The sequence below is a fragment of the Oncorhynchus clarkii genome, chromosome 29 (assembly GCF_045791955.1).
Source record: "Oncorhynchus clarkii lewisi isolate Uvic-CL-2024 chromosome 29, UVic_Ocla_1.0, whole genome shotgun sequence".
Taxonomy (NCBI): Eukaryota; Metazoa; Chordata; class Actinopteri; order Salmoniformes; family Salmonidae; genus Oncorhynchus; species Oncorhynchus clarkii.
The window spans coordinates 30,726,470-30,743,497 of NC_092175.1; the positions used below are offsets into that span (position 1 = coordinate 30,726,470).

A 17,028-nucleotide genomic window follows, 5' to 3' on the forward strand; every position below is an offset into this window, starting at 1 on the left:
CAGTAGAATATGTCAGTGGGAAAACAAACAAAATCATCAGGGGATCAAATACTTTTTTCCCTCACTGTATATAGATCCCTTGGCCTGTGATCCTTCCCCTGTTCCTCCAGTTTTACAGACTGGAAATAACTGTGCCTGAAACCATTACCATTAAATGGACTGAGGAGGTCCATTTCCTGACTACTTCCTGGGTACTAGTGGACTAGACTATTGTTCCACTATGGGTTATTATCTTACAATTAGACAAGTCCTCTATACTGATTAACTCCCAAGGTGATCTCCATGGTGACGATGACCTGTATTAACCTCAATTACGCACATTCACCTCACAACTTGTGGGCCGTCATAATAGTGCTATTCACTCCACTGTCATTGAAAACTCTGGTTTTCATGTGGAAGAGATTGATTGAGGAGGTGAAGTAATGTTGTGCGCTTCGCTGCTCTTTTTGATACTGTAAATATTTGAATGTGAGAGATGTTTGTTATTCCTTAGAGCCATCATCAAAAACGTCAAGTTGTGTGTTTAGTGTGGCTTTAGATGCTTCTCTAGTTCAGAGATCGGGGTGGTCGTGGAGAAGGCCAGTTAAGATGAGGCTTACTATCAAAGTAAGTGGAGACTAACTATCCCAGTTATAAATTATTAAAAACTAGGGATCTATGGTGATTCCACCTAACGTGGAGATCAATGCTTAGCACACCCAGGGAATTCACTCATGAGCACTATACTGGAACACTGAATTCACCCATGAGATCTTTACTGGAACACTGAATTCACCCATGAGATCTTTACTGGAACACTGAATTCACCCATGAGATCTTTACTGGAACACTGAATTCACCCATGAGATCTTTACTGGAACACTGAATTCACCCATGTGATCTTTACTGGAACACTGAATTCACCCATGAGATCTTTACTGGAACACTGAATTCACCCATGAGATCTTTACTGGAACACTGAATTCACCCATGAGATCTTTACTGGAACACTGAATTCGCCCATGAGATCTTTACTGGAACACTGAATTCACCCATGAGATCTTTACTGGAACACTGAATTCACCCATGAGATCTTTACTGGAACACTGAATTCACTCATGAGATCTTTACTGGAACACTACCCAGGTCACTGGGCTATTTGTCACAGGAACCGAAGGACCCGCTGTCGCTCACTGCCAACCAACCAATAACCCTTTAATACCCCTCCCCATGCCTGCCTCCACAAAGACTCAGATCTCCATGAATCATATGAGTGAGATATTGTAGTTCTCTGTTCTCTGTATAACTGTTAATGAGTGTTCTCTTGTGAGTGTTCAGTTTATTCAGAGAGTTGTGTTCCAGGGGTGCTTCGCTAGCACACTTTCCCCCAGATGATTCTGACCTGTCGATGCTGCTGCTTTTACTATTTCCTGTTGAATTCAGTAGTGAGCCTCTTATCTACAGTATCTACCTGTATCTGCTACCATCATGTACTGGAGCCGGGAATGGCTGGTGTATTTTATGATTGTCAATTCAGTATCCTCTCTACACTATCTCTCCTCTTTCCCCTCTTTCCTCTCTTCTCGCCAACGCTGTCTCCCTGGCCTGTTCCAACCTCCCTGCTGGCTGGCTTGGTGTTGCTCTAGCACAAACCCCATTCCATTACTTAGTAGACTTGCTGAGTTGAATCTCGGCCAGGATGACTGAAACTACAGATGCCAAAAGGTCATTCGACCAAATGGAGTGAAGCCCTGGACTAGTGTAAAGGGACATACAGTAGAACATATTTAATAACATTACTCTCTGGTTCACATTCTCTTAATAACCCCAAATCATTCCAAACATTTTAGTTGCCTTGATGTATTGTCTGTGTAATCCCTTTGTGGAGATGACTGGTAGTGATTGAATTGAGAGTTGCTGTGTCATGTGTAGGCTATCTCTGCCTTCCCAACTGCTTTTCTGGATGGACTGTCCCTTAAGACCACACATGAGCGATTTCATTGATTGAATTATCTTCCATTATCTGAAGTTAAGAGTAAGCATTCATTTCAATGCAATTACATTCAATCTAACTAGCAGTGCATGTTACTGTAACATACATGTACATGATCACATCCAAGATACACTCCTACCACAGCCTTCATTTGATCAGCATCAAATCTATTTTCTTGCCTGCCTTTCCTTCCTTTTTTGCCTACTTTCCTTCCTTTTCACACATTTTTACCCCCAGAATTTCTCTCTGTTTGTTCATCTGTTGTTGGAGGATTCTTGTACCACATTACCTCACTCCTCCTCCTTGTTATCTTCTCCTTTCTCTCTCCTCCTCCTTGCGCTCTCCTCCTTCCTGTTATCTCCTCCTCCTTTCTCTCTCCTCCTCCTCCTTTCTCTCTCCTCCTCCTTGTTATCGCCTCCTTCTTGTTATCTCCTCCTTTCGCTCTCCTCCTCGTTCTCTCCTCCTCCCTGTTATCTCCTCCTCCTTGCTCTCTCCTCCTCCTTTCTCTCTCATCCTCCTTGTTATCTCATCCTCCTTTCTATCTCCTCCTTGCTCTCTCCTCCTCCTTTCTCTCTCCTACTCCTTGTTATCTCCTCCTCCTTGCTCTCTCCTCCTCCTTTCTCTCTCCTCCTCCTTGTTATCTCCTCCTCCTTGCTCTCTCCTCCTCCTTGTTATCTTTTCCTCTATACTGACTCACCCAGTTCTCCCCTCCCCCTCTTTCCCATTTCTCCACTTCTATCTCTCAAACCCCCTCCCCCATCTTTTTCCCATTTCTCCTCTTCCCTCTCTCAAACCCACTCACCCTCTCTCTCCCATTTATCTTCTTCCCTCTCTCAAGCCCCCTCCCCCCTCTCTTTCTCATTTATCCACTTCCCTCTCTCAAACCCCCTCCCCCTCTCTCCCATTTCTCCACTTCCCTCTCTCAAACCCCTCCCCCTCTCTCCCATTTCTCCACTTCCCTCTCTCAAACCCCCTCTCTCCCATTTCTCCACTTCCCTCTCTCAAACCCCCGCCCTCTCTCCCATTTCTCCACTTCCCTCTCTCAAACCCCTCCCCCTCTCTCCCATTTCTCCACTTCCCTCTCTCAAACCCCTCCCCCTCTCTCCCATTTCTCCACTTCCCTCTCTCAAACCCCCGCCCTCTCTCCCATTTCTCCACTTCCCTCTCTCAAACCCCTCCCCCTCTCTCCAATTTCTCCACTTCCCTCTCTCAAACCCCCTCCCTCTCTCCCATTTCTCCACTTCCCTCTCTCAAACCCCCTCCCCCTCTCTCCCATTTCTCCACTTCCCTCTCTCAAACCCCTCCCCTTCTCTCCCATTTCTCCACTTCCCTCTCTCAAACCCCCTCCCCCTCTCTCCCATTTCTCCACTTCCCTCTCTCAAACCCCTCCCCCTCTCTCCCATTTCTCCACTTCCCTCTCTCAAACCCCCTCCCCCTCTCTCCCATTTCTCCACTTCCCTCTCTCAAACCCCCTCCCCCTCTCTCTCCCATTTATTATTTTACATTTCTCAACCCTTTACTCGCTCATCCACGCACCCATCTCTCTACCTCTTCCAATCTCTCCCTTTCTCTCTCTCTCTCTCCCTCTCCTCTCTCCCCCTCTCTCTCTCCCTCACTCTCTCTGTGTGTGTGTGTGTTGTGGTCTTGCTGTCTCAGTGTAATGTGATCCAGCAGCAGTGCTGATTGCCCCCTGCTCTGCTTTGGTTGCTAGGCAGCTGATCTGAGACCAGTCCCTCCTTAGTGCTGCACCTCCCTCGCCGACCCGTCTGCCTGCCGCCAAAGAGAGGAGGGGGGATGGTAGCACCGTGACACCAATCTGAATGCCACACTCAGTCTCAGGCCACCAGGCAAGCAGGCGACACTCAGTCAACCCCTAGAATCTTCTAGGCTCTAAGGATGGGCAGAGGCTTGTCAGACTGCAGTACTGCAGAGTGTAGTGTACACAGCCAGGGGACAGGCTAGCCAGGGGTTAGCTATGAACTGGTTACACAGATATGAACAATAACCTCTAAGGTCGCTCCGGCAGATTGGCTGTATGATATGCGGGGCCTTCTTCTAATGTCTTGGTGTTAAAACACTACATGCACATTTAAGCTTTCTATGTCATTCAGAGTGTAGGCCCCAGTGTGTGGCTAGCACAGTGGGTTAGCTGTTGGAAGGTTGCCCAGGTGTTGGATATTATTAGGGTGGTAGCTATGGTTACTGGTTAGTAACAGAGTGTTAGCTTGCTGGGCTGCTGTGGTGATGCTCCATTTGGTGGTGGAGGATAATGGTCTTAGACTTACTTCACAGTGGACTCATTTAGGGCCCCATTTTCTGTCCAAAAACAGCTCTCAGATGCACTACAGCAGTTTTGTTATTTTTGTGCATAAATGGAAGCACATTGGAGCCACACTGACTCGTTTAGGGGATTGAGTGGAAAACTCTTGCCCTTTCTTGGTTGGTGCATTTAAAGTGTAACAACCACAGAAGCAAGGAAAGTTTACATTTATGAGCTACATTTAGCTGAGATGTAGGCTCTGTTTTGCACACAGGCACAGTGTCTGTGTTGAAATGATAACTGTTGTTAACTAGGGCTGGGAATTGCCAGGGACCTCACAATACAATGTTATCACTATACTTAGGTGCCGGTACAATATGCATTGCCATTCTCACCATTAAATACTGAACAAAAATCTATGGTTACAGTTCACGAAAGAAAACCACTCAGTATCTCTAAAACCACTCAGTATCTCTAAAACCACTCAGTATCTCTAAAACCACGTAGAGAAATGAACATTACATTCTCTGGCAACAGCTCTGATGGACATTCCTGCAGTCAGCATGGCAATTTAGCGCTCCCTCAAAACTTGAGACATCTATGGCATTGTGTTGTGTGACAAAACTGCACATTTTAGAGTAGCCTTTTATTGTCCCCAGCACAAGGTGCACTTGTGTAATGATCATGGCGTTTAATCAGCTTCTTGATATCCCACACCTGCCAGGTGGATGGATTATCTTGACAAAAGAGAAATGCTCACTAACAGGGATGTAAACAAATTTGTGCACAACATTTGAGAGAATAAGCTTTTTGTGCATATGGAACATTTCTGGGATCTTTTATTTCAGCTCATGAAACATGGGACCAACGCTTTACATGTTGAGTTTATATTTTTGTTCAGTGTATATGTATTGTGATTCTATATGTATTGTGATTCTACATGTATTGTGATTTGATACTGTGATTTTATTGCAATTCAACGTTCCAAACATATTGCTCCCCATATGTCTGCTGCAGAGGGACAAGAGAGAGCGATTCAGTAATAAGTGCTGAAAACAAATTGGCTCCCTGTTTAAAAAGAATATGGAGAACAAGCTAGCTGATGCAGCTAACTAGCACAAAAATAATATTATCAAAACAATAGGATATATTGTCCAACATAATATCTTGATATGTAACTGTATCAATTTGATCCCCATCACTATTGTTAACCCCTGATATGTAATGCCGAATAGCATTAACCACCCCCTTCTCTCATCCCTCTCCTCCCCCCTCACGTCTCTCTCTTTCTCTACTTCTCTCTCTCTCTCTCTGTAGAAGTACCGGTATCAGGATGAGGAGACACCCCCCTTGGAGCACAGTCCAGCCCATTTGGGTCAAGGGAAAAGCGCTGAGATGCTTCACATGAGCGATAAGAACCTCGCCGCCATGGAGGCAATGCATGGCTACACGCCGCACACACACATCTCCCCTATCAAGGTAGGACAAGCTCATTTATGTTACATACCTCTGTCAGGTAGGACAAACCTCTGTCAGGTAGGACACACACTCATTAATCACTGCACCCACACTTACAGTATATCTCCCCCTTTAAAGAAGGACACACAACAATCACAAGCAAATACATCCACCCATGCATGGTACCACCCACACACAAACTGTCTCTTTATATCACTCTACATCTATTTCTATCCCTCTCACTCTCTCTCTCTCTCTCTCTCTCTCTCTCTCTCTCTCTCTCTCTCTCTCTCTCTCTCTCTCTCTCTCTCTCTCTCTCTCTCTCTCTCTCAGTGCATCCTCTTGGGAAAAATGCATTCACATTTGTCTTTGTCTCTGAAATCAACATTCACAGTTTGTCAGTGTCTTTATCACTCAGTCTGTGTATTGGATTTATTTTGTGTACTGTGACTTGAATGATATGACTCCTGCCTTTTCCTGGACTTGTTCTGATCCATGTGGTTTCCCTGAAGTCTAGAGTCAAGGAGCCTGAAAACGATCCTAAATAGTATGACATTTCTTGAAGGAAAGATCATTAAGACTTCACTGAGGACATGTCTGTGATGTGACATTTTGATCATTGCATTATGACATCACCAATCATCTGCCCAGTTAAGTCCTCCTACACTCACTGCAGTGTCAGCAGGACCTAAGGGGACTTGATGTTTTCACTTCTCTGTACATGCTGCTCATATCAAAGGCCCCTCTGTGAGACTGTCTGGTCTGATCTCCAGGATTATCTCTTCCACTGATCCCAAGTACAGATATAGTGCTCCCTGAGTTCCCTGTTGGCTCTCTTTTAGTGTAGATGAAGGTTAAATTAGATTATCACTGAATCAGGTTATGGTATTGCTTAATTACAACAACACATACATTTGATCATTATCTCTTATGTTATGACAAAGTGCAGGTGTGATGTTCATTGTCTCTCCCTATTTTTGGAATACTCCCTACTTTGTTGGTTCCGCTTTGAGATGAGAGTTAGATCCATTATAAAGGTCTTATGTTTGTCTGGTCACTCAGATCGGAGGGTATTTGCCCCCTCGTGTGTTAATTAAGAGGAACTGCAACTTTATTTCTGCACTGGAGAAACTGGATTCACTTCATGTGAAATGTTCTGTTTATTGACACCTTAAGCATTTATTCTGTGAAATAATCATTAGTGTTCCTCAATGTTAATGTAATGTGGATAGGTCTGGTCCTAGTTGCTGATTAGACAAGGAGAGATCAAGCTGTTATACAGCTTATAATATGGAATGTTCCACCCAATGACAGGAATAATGATGGTGGTGGGAATGGCAGGTTTTTTGTGTTTTTATTATTTTTCCGATGTCTAGTTTTCCATGTCTAGTTCCATGTCTAGTTCCATGTCTAGTTTTCCATGTCTAGTTTTCCATGTCTAGTTTTCCATGTCTAGTTTTCCATGTCTAGTTCCATGTCTAGTTCCATGTCTAGTTCCATGTCTAGTTCCATGTCTAGTTTTCCATGTCTAGTTCCATGTCTAGTTTTCCATGTCTAGTTCCATGTCTAGTTCCATGTCTAGTTCCATGTCTAGTTCCATGTCTAGTTTTCCATGTCTAGTTCCATGTCTAGTTCCATGTCTAGTTTTCCATGTCTAGTTCCATGTCTAGTTTTCCATGTCTAGTTTTCCATGTCTAGTTCCATGTCTAGTTTTCCATGTCTAGTTCCATGTCTAGTTTTCCATGTCTAGTTTTCCATGTCTAGTTTTCCATGTCTAGTTTTCCATGTCTAGTTCCATGTCTAGTTCCATGTCTAGTTCCATGTCTAGTTCCATGTCTAGTTCCATGTCTAGTTTTCCATGTCTAGTTCCATGTCTAGTTTTCCATGTCTAGTTCCATGTCTAGTTTTCCATGTCTAGTTCCATGTCTAGTTTTCCATGTCTAGTTCCATGTCTAGTTTTCCATGTCTAGTTCCATGTCTAGTTCCATGTCTAGTTCCATGTCTAGTTCCATGTCTAGTTCCATGTCTAGTTCCATGTCTAGTTTTCCATGTCTAGTTCCATGTCTAGTTTTCCATGTCTAGTTCCATGTCTAGTTTTCCATGTCTAGTTCCATGTCTAGTTTTCCATGTCTAGTTCCATGTCTAGTTTTCCATGTCTAGTTCCATGTCTAGTTCCATGTCTAGTTTTCCATGTCTAGTTTTCCATGTCTAGTTTTCCATGTCTAGTTCCATGTCTAGTTTTCCATGTCTAGTTCCATGTCTAGTTTTCCATGTCTAGTGTTCCATGTCTAGTTTTCCATGTCTAGTTTTCCATGTCTAGTTCCATGTCTAGTTCCATGTCTAGTTTTCCATGTCTAGTTCCATGTCTAGTTTTCCATGTCTAGTTTTCCATGTCTAGTTCCATGTCTAGTTCCATGTCTAGTTTTCCATGTCTAGTTCCATGTCTAGTTCCATGTCTAGTTTTCCATGTCTAGTTCCATGTCTAGTTTTCCATGTCTAGTTTTCCATGTCTAGTTCCATGTCTAGTTTTCCATGTCTAGTTCCATGTCTAGTTTTCCATGTCTAGTTTTCCATGTCTAGTTTTCCATGTCTAGTTTTCCATGTCTAGTTTTCCATGTCTAGTTCCATGTCTAGTTCCATGTCTAGTTCCATGTCTAGTTCCATGTCTAGTTCCATGTCTAGTTCCATGTCTAGTTTTCCATGTCTAGTTCCATGTCTAGTTTTCCATGTCTAGTTCCATGTCTAGTTTTCCATGTCTAGTTAGTTCCATGTCTAGTTTTCCATGTCTCCATGTCTAGTTCCATGTTCCATGTCTAGTTTTCCATGTCTAGTTCCATGTCTAGTTTTCCATGTCTAGTTCCATGTCTAGTTCCATGTCTAGTTCCATGTCTAGTTTTCCATGTCTAGTCATGTCTAGTTTTCCATGTCTAGTTCCATGTCTAGTTCCATGTCTAGTTTTCCATGTCTAGTTCCATGTCTAGTTTTCCATGTCTAGTTCCATGTCTAGTTTTCCATGTCTAGTTTTCCATGTCTAGTTTTCCATGTCTAGTTTTCCATGTCTAGTTTTCCATGTCTAGTTTTCCATGTCTAGTTTTCCATGTCTAGTTTTCCATGTCTAGTTCCATGTCTAGTTTTCCATGTCTAGTTTTCCATGTCTCCAGTCTAGTTCCATGTCTAGTTTTCCATGTCTAGTTTTCCATGTCTAGTTTTCCATGTCTAGTTTTCCATGTCTAGTTTTCCATGTCTAGTTCCATGTCTAGTTCCATGTCTAGTTTTCCATGTCTAGTTCCATGTCTAGTTTTCCATGTCTAGTTTTCCATGTCTAGTTCCATGTCTAGTTTTCCATGTTTAGTTCCATGTCTAGTTTTCCATGTCTAGTTCCATGTCTAGTTCCATGTCTAGTTTTCCATGTCTAGTTCCATGTCTAGTTCCATGTCTAGTTTTCCATGTCTAGTTCCATGTCTAGTTTTCCATGTCTAGTTTTCCATGTCTAGTTTTCCATGTCTAGTTTTCCATGTCTAGTTTTCCATATCTAGTTTTCCATGTCTAGTTTTCCATGTCTAGTTTTCCATGTCTAGTTCCATGTCTAGTTTTCCATGTCTAGTTCCATGTCTAGTTTTCCATGTCTAGTTCCATGTCTAGTTTTCCATGTCTAGTTTTCCATGTCTAGTTTTCCATGTCTAGTTTTCCATGTCTAGTTCCATGTCTAGTTTTCCATGTCTAGTTCCATGTCTAGTTTTCCATGTCTAGTTTTCCATGTCTAGTTCCATGTCTAGTTCCATGTCTAGTTTTCCATGTCTAGTTCCATGTCTAGTTTTCCATGTCTAGTTTTCCATGTCTAGTTCCATGTCTAGTTTTCCATGTTTAGTTCCATGTCTAGTTTTCCATGTCTAGTTCCATGTCTAGTTCCATGTCTAGTTTTCCATGTCTAGTTCCATGTCTAGTTCCATGTCTAGTTTTCCATGTCTAGTTCCATGTCTAGTTTTCCATGTCTAGTTTTCCATGTCTAGTTTTCCATGTCTAGTTTTCCATGTCTAGTCTAGTTTTCCATGTCTAGTTTTCCATGTCTAGTTTTCCATGTCTAGTTTTCCAGTCTTTCCATGTCTAGTTTTCCATGTCTAGTTTTCCATGTCTAGTTCCATGTCTAGTTTTCCATGTCTAGTTCCATGTCTAGTTTTCCATGTCTAGTTTTCCATGTCTAGTTTTCCATGTCTAGTTTTCCATGTCTAGTTTTCCATGTCTAGTTTTCCATGTTTTCCATGTCTAGTCTTTCCATGTCTAGTTTTCCATTCCATGTCTAGTTTTCCATGTCTAGTTTTCCATGTCTAGTAGTTCCATGTCTAGTTTTCCATGTCTAGTTTTCCATGTCTAGTTCCATGTCTAGTTCCATGTCTAGTTTTCCATGTCTAGTTCCATGTCTAGTTTTCCATGTCTCTAGTTCCATGTCTAGTTTTCCATGTCTAGTTCCATGTCTAGTTTTCCATGTCTAGTTCCATGTCTAGTTTTCCATGTCTAGTTCCATGTCTAGTTTTCCATGTCTAGTCTAGTTCCATGTCTAGTTCCAGTTTTCCATGTCTAGTTTTCCATGTCTAGTTCCATGTCTAGTTTTCCATGTCTAGTTTTCCATGTCTAGTTTTCCATGTCTAGTTTTCCATGTCTAGTTTTCCATGTCTAGTTCCATGTCTAGTTTTCCATGTCTAGTCTAGTTTTCCATGTCTAGTTTTCCATGTCTAGTTTTCCATGTCTAGTTCCATGTCTAGTTTTCCATGTCTAGTTTTTTCCATGTCTAGTTTTCCATGTCTAGTTCCATGTCTAGTTTTCCATGTCTAGTTCCATGTCTAGTTCCATGTCTAGTTTTCCATGTCTAGTTTTCCATGTCTAGTTCCATGTCTAGTTCCATGTCTAGTTTTCCATGTCTAGTTTTCCATGTCTAGTTTTCCATGTCTAGTTTTCCATGTCTAGTTTTCCAGTTTTCCATGTCTAGTTTTCCATGTCTAGTTTTCCATGTCTAGTTTTCCATGTCTAGTTCCATGTCTAGTTTTCCATGTCTAGTTCCATGTCTAGTTTTCCATGTCTAGTTCCATGTCTAGTTTTCCATGTCTAGTTTTCCATGTCTAGTTTTCCATGTCTAGTTCCATGTCTAGTTTTCCATGTCTAGTTTTCCATGTCTAGTTTTCCATGTCTAGTTTTCCATGTCTAGTTCCATGTCTAGTTTTCCATGTCTAGTTTTCCATGTCTAGTTTTCCATGTCTAGTTTTCCATGTCTAGTTTTCCATGTCTAGTTCCATGTCTAGTTCCATGTCTAGTTTTCCATGTCTAGTTCCATGTCTAGTTTTCCATGTCTAGTTTTCCATGTCTAGTTTTCCATGTCTAGTTTTCCATGTCTAGTTTTCCATGTCTAGTTCCATGTCTAGTTTTCCATGTCTAGTTTTCCATGTCTAGTTTTCCATGTCTAGTTTTCCATGTCTAGTTTTCCATGTCTAGTTCCATGTCTAGTTTTCCATGTCTAGTTTTCCATGTCTAGTTCCATGTCTAGTTTTCCATGTCTAGTTTTCCATGTCTAGTTTTCCATGTCTAGTTTTCCATGTCTAGTTTTCCATGTCTATCTAGTTCCATGTCTAGTTTTCCAGTTTTCCATGTCTAGTTTTCCATGTCTAGTTTTCCATGTCTAGTTTTCCATGTCTAGTTCCATGTCTTTCCATGTCTAGTTTTCCATGTCTAGTTCCATGTCTAGTTTTCCATGTCTAGTTTTCCATGTCTAGTTTTCCATAGTTCTAGTTTTCCATGTCTAGTTTTCCATGTCTAGTTCCATGTCTAGTTTTCCATGTCTAGTTCCATGTCTAGTTCCATGTCTAGTTTTCCATGTCTAGTTTTCCATGTTTTCCATGTCTAGTTTTCCATGTCTAGTTCCATGTCTAGTTTTCCATGTCTAGTTTTCCATGTCTAGTTTTCCATGTCTAGTTTTCCATGTCTAGTTTTCCATGTCTAGTTTTCCATGTCTAGTTCCATGTCTAGTTTTCCATGTCTAGTTTTCCATGTCTAGTTTTCCATGTCTAGTTTTCCATGTCTAGTTTTCCATGTCTAGTTTTCCATGTCTAGTTTTCCATGTCTAGTTTTCCATGTCTAGTTCCATGTCTAGTTTTCCATGTCTAGTTCCATGTCTAGTTCCATGTCTAGTTCCATGTCTAGTTTTCCATGTCTAGTTTTCCATGTCTAGTTCCATGTCTAGTTCCATGTCTAGTTCCATGTTAGTTCCATGTCTTTCCATGTCTAGTTTTCCATAGTTTTCTAGTTTTCCATGTCTAGTTTTCCAGTCTAGTTTTCCATGTCTAGTTTTCCATGTCTAGTTCCATGTCTAGTTTTCCATGTCTAGTCTCCAGTTTTCCATGTCTAGTTTTCCATGTCTAGTTTTCCATGTCTAGTTCCATGTCTAGTTTTCCATGTCTAGTTCCATGTCTAGTTCCATGTCTAGTTTTCCATGTTTTCCATGTCTAGTTCCATGTCTAGTTTTCCAGTTTTCCATGTCTAGTTTTCCAGTTTTCCATGTCTAGTTCCATGTCTAGTTCCATGTCTAGTTTTCCATGTCTAGTTCCATGTCTAGTTTTCCATGTCTAGTTTTCCATGTCTAGTTCCATGTCTAGTTTTCCATGTCTAGTTTTCCATGTCTAGTTTTCCATGTCTAGTTCCATGTCTAGTTCCATGTCTAGTTTTCCATGTCTAGTTTTCCATGTCTAGTTTTCCATGTCTAGTTTTCCATGTCTAGTTTTCCAGTTTTCCATGTCTAGTTCCATGTCTAGTCCATGTCTAGTTTTCCATGTCTAGTTTTCCATGTCTAGTTTTCCATGTCTAGTTTTCCATGTCTAGTTTTCCATGTCTTTCCATGTCTAGTTTTCCATGTCTAGTTTTCCATGTCTAGTTTTCCATGTCTAGTTTTCCATGTCTAGTTCCATGTCTAGTTTTCCATGTCTAGTTTTCCATGTCTAGTTTTCCAGTTTTCCATGTCTAGTTTTCCATGTCTAGTTTTCCATGTCTAGTTTTCCATGTCTAGTTCCATGTATAGTTCCATGTCTAGTTTTCCATGTCTAGTTTTCCATGTCTAGTTTTCCATGTCTAGTTTTCCATATCTAGTTTTCCATGTCTAGTTTTCCATGTCTAGTTCCATGTCTAGTTTTCCATGTCTAGTTTTCCATGTCTAGTTTTCCATGTCTAGTTCCATGTCTAGTTCCATGTCTCCATGTCTTTCCATGTCTAGTTCCATGTCTAGTTCCATGTCTAGTTTTCCATGTCTAGTTTTCCATGTCTAGTTTTCCATGTCTAGTTTTCCATGTCTAGTTTTCCATGTCTAGTTCCATGTCTAGTTTTCCATGTCTAGTTCCATGTCTAGTTCCATGTCTAGTTTTCCATGTCTAGTTTTCCATGTCTAGTTCCATGTCTAGTTTTCCATTCTAGTTTTCCATGTCTAGTTTTCCATGTCTAGTTTTCCATGTCTAGTTCCATGTCTAGTTTTCCATGTCTAGTTCCATGTCTAGTCTAGTTCCATGTCTAGTTTTCCATGTCTAGTTCCATGTCTAGTTTTCCATGTCTAGTTTTCCATGTCTAGTTTTCCATGTCTAGTTTTCCATATCTAGTTTTCCATGTCTAGTTTTCCATGTCTAGTTTTCCATGTCTAGTTTTCCATGTCTAGTTTTCCATGTCTAGTTTTCCATGTTTAGTTCCATGTCTAGTTTTCCATGTCTAGTTCCATGTCTAGTTTTCCATGTCTAGTTTTCCATGTCTAGTTTTCCATGTCTAGTTTTCCATGTCTAGTTTTCCAGTTTTCCATGTCTAGTTTTCCATGTCTAGTTTTCCATGTCTAGTTTTCCATGTCTAGTTCCATGTCTAGTTTTCCATGTCTAGTTCCATGTCTAGTTTTCCATGTCTAGTTTTCCATGTCTAGTTCCATGTCTAGTTTTCCATGTCTAGTTTTCCATGTCTAGTTTTCCATGTCTAGTTTTCCAGTCTTTCCATGTCTAGTTCCATGTCTAGTTTTCCATGTCTAGTTCCATGTCTAGTTTTCCATGTCTAGTTTTCCATGTCTAGTTTTCCATGTCTAGTTTTCCATGTCTAGTTTTCCATGTCTAGTTTTCCATGTCTAGTTTTCCATGTCTAGTTTTCCATGTCTAGTTTTCCATGTCTAGTTTTCCATGTCTAGTTTTCCAGTTTTCCATGTCTAGTTTTCCAGTTTTCCATGTCTAGTTTTCCATGTCTAGTTTTCCATGTCTAGTTTTCCATGTCTAGTTTTCCATGTCTAGTTCCATGTCTAGTTCCATGTCTAGTTTTCCATGTCTAGTTTTCCATGTCTAGTTTTCCATGTCTAGTTCCATGTCTAGTTTTCCATGTCTAGTTTTCCATGTCTAGTTCCATGTCTAGTTTTCCATGTCTAGTTCCATAGTCATGTCTAGTTTTCCATGTCTAGTTTTCCATGTCTAGTTTTCCATGTCTAGTTTTCCATGTCTAGTTCCATGTCTAGTTTTCCATGTCTAGTTCCATGTCTAGTTTTCCATGTCTAGTTTTCCATGTCTAGTTTTCCATGTCTAGTTCTAGTTTCCATGTCTAGTTTTCCATGTCTTTCCATGTCTAGTTCCATGTCTAGTTTTCCATGTCTAGTTTTCCATGTCTAGTTTTCCATGTCTAGTTTTCCATGTCTAGTTCCATGTCTAGTTTTCCATGTCTAGTTTTCCATGTCTAGTTTTCCATGTCTAGTTTTCCATGTCTAGTTTTCCATGTCTAGTTTTCCATGTCTAGTTTTCCATGTCTAGTTTTCCATGTCTAGTTCCATGTCTAGTTTTCCATGTCTAGTTTTCAATGTCTAGTTTTCCATGTCTAGTTTTCCATGTCTAGTTTTCCATGTCTAGTTTTCCATGTCTAGTTAGTTCCATGTCTAGTTTTCCATGTCTAGTTTTCCATGTCTAGTTTTCCATGTCTAGTTCCATGTCTAGTTTTCCATGTCTAGTTCCATGTCTAGTTTTCCATGTCTAGTTTTCCATGTCTAGTTTTCCATGTCTAGTTCCATGTCTAGTTCCATGTCTAGTTTTCCATGTCTAGTTCCATGTCTAGTTTTCCATGTCTAGTTTTCCATGTCTAGTTTTCCATGTCTAGTTTTCCATGTCTAGTTTTCCATGTCTAGTTCCATGTCTAGTTTTCCATGTCTAGTTTTCCATGTCTAGTTCCATGTCTAGTTTTCCATGTCTAGTTTTCCATGTCTAGTTTTCCATGTCTAGTTTTCCATGTCTAGTTCCATGTCTAGTTTTCCATGTCTAGTTTTCCATGTCTAGTTCCATGTCTAGTTTTCCATGTCTAGTTCCATGTCTAGTTCCATGTCTAGTTCCATGTCTAGTTTTCCATGTCTAGTTTTCCATGTCTAGTTCCATGTCTAGTTCCATGTCTAGTTCCATGTCTAGTTTTCCATGTCTAGTTTTCCATGTCTAGTTTTCCATGTCTAGTTTTCCATGTCTAGTTTTCCATGTCTAGTTCCATGTCTAGTTCCATGTCTAGTTTTCCATGTCTAGTTTTCCATATCTAGTTTTCCATGTCTAGTTTTCCATATCTAGTTTTCCATGTCTAGTTTTCCATGTCTAGTTTTCCATATCTAGTTTTCCATGTCTAGTTTTCCATGTCTAGTTTTCCATGTCTAGTTTTCCATGTCTAGTTTTCCATGTCTAGTTTTCCATGTCTAGTTCCATGTCTAGTTTTCCATGTCTAGTTCCATGTCTAGTTTTCCATGTCTAGTTTTCAATGTCTAGTTTTCCATGTCTAGTTTTCCATGTCTAGTTTTCCATGTCTAGTTCCATGTCTAGTTTTCCATGTCTAGTTTTCCATGTCTAGTTCCATGTCTAGTTCCATGTCTAGTTCCATGTCTAGTTTTCCATGTCTAGTTCCATGTCTAGTTCCATGTCTAGTTTTCCATGTCTAGTTTTCCATGTCTAGTTTCCCATGTCTAGTTCCATGTCTAGTTTTCCATGTCTAGTTCCATGTCTAATTCCATGTCTAGTTCCATGTCTAGTTTTCCATGTCTAGTTCCATATCTAGTTTTCCATGTCTAGTTCCATGTCTAGTTCCATGTCTAGTTTTCCATGTCTAGTTCCATGTCTAGTTCCATGTCTAGTTTTCCATGTCTAGTTCCATGTCTAGTTTTCCATGTCTAGTTTTCCATGTCTAGTTTTCCATGTCTAGTTTTCCATATCTACTTTTCCATATCTACTTTTCCATGTTTAGTTCCATGTCTAGTTTTCCATGTCTAGTTTTCCATGTTTAGTTCCATGTCTAGTTTTCCATGTCTAGTTCCATGTCTAGTTTTCCATGTCTAGTTTTCCATGTCTAGTTCCATGTCTAGTTTTCCATGTCTAGTTTTCCATGTCTAGTTCCATGTCTAGTTTTCCATGTCTAGTTTTCCATGTCTAGTTCCATGTCTAGTTTTCCATGTCTAGTTCCATGTCTAGTTCCATGTCTAGTTTTCCATGTCTAGTTCCATGTCTAGTTTTCCATGTCTAGTTTTCCATGTCTAGTTCCATGTCTAGTTTTCCATGTCTAGTTCCATGTCTAGTTTTCCATGTCTAGTTCCATGTCTAGTTTTCCATGTCTAGTTTTCCATGTCTAGTTCCATGTCTAGTTTTCCATGTCTAGTTCCATGTCAAGTTTTCCATGTCTAGTTTTCCATGTCTAGTTTTCCATGTCTAGTTTTCCATGTCAAGTTCCATGTCAAGTTTTCCATGTCAAGTTTTCCATGTCAAGTTTTCCATATCTAGTTTTCCATGTCTAGTTTTCCATGTCTAGTTTTCCATGTCTAGTTTTCCATGTCTAGTTCCATGTCTAGTTCCATGTCTAGTTCCATGTCTAGTTTTCCATGTCTAGTTTTCCATGTCTAGTTTTCCATGTCTAGTTCCATGTCTAGTTTTCCATGTCTAGTTTTCCATGTCTAGTTTTCCATGTCTAGTTTTCCATGTCTAGTTTTCCATGTCTAGTTCCATGTCTAGTTCCATGTCTAGTTTTCCATGTCTAGTTCCATGTCTAGTTCCATGTCTAGTTTTCCATGTCTAGTTTTCCATGTCTAGTTCCATGTCTAGTTCCATGTCTAGTTTTCCATGTCTAGTTCCATGTCTAGTTCCATGTCTAGTTCCATGTCTAGTTCCATGTCTAGTTCCATGTCCTCACTTTTGTTTCTTGTCTCATCCTCTGGCTTTCCTTCTCTTACCTAACACTCATCCTCTGGCTTTCCTTCTCTTACCTAACACTCATCCTCTGGCTTTCCTTCTCTTACCTAACACTCATCCTCTGGCTTTCCTTCTCTTACCTAACCCTG

At 40.5% G+C, this 17,028-nt stretch overlaps 1 protein-coding gene across 1 annotated transcript in view; it reads left to right on the forward strand.

The window, feature by feature from the left end:
* The first annotated feature begins 5,603 nt into the window (after nt 1-5,603).
* Nucleotides 5,604-17,028, forward strand: part of LOC139388253 (disks large homolog 4-like) — a 55,490-nt gene continuing 44,065 nt past the window's right edge. The window contains exon 1 of the mRNA XM_071134801.1: nt 5,604-5,711. Coding sequence (XP_070990902.1) covers nt 5,628-5,711 — 84 coding nt within the window. The 5' untranslated portion in view covers nt 5,604-5,627. The remainder of the gene's footprint in view (nt 5,712-17,028) is intronic.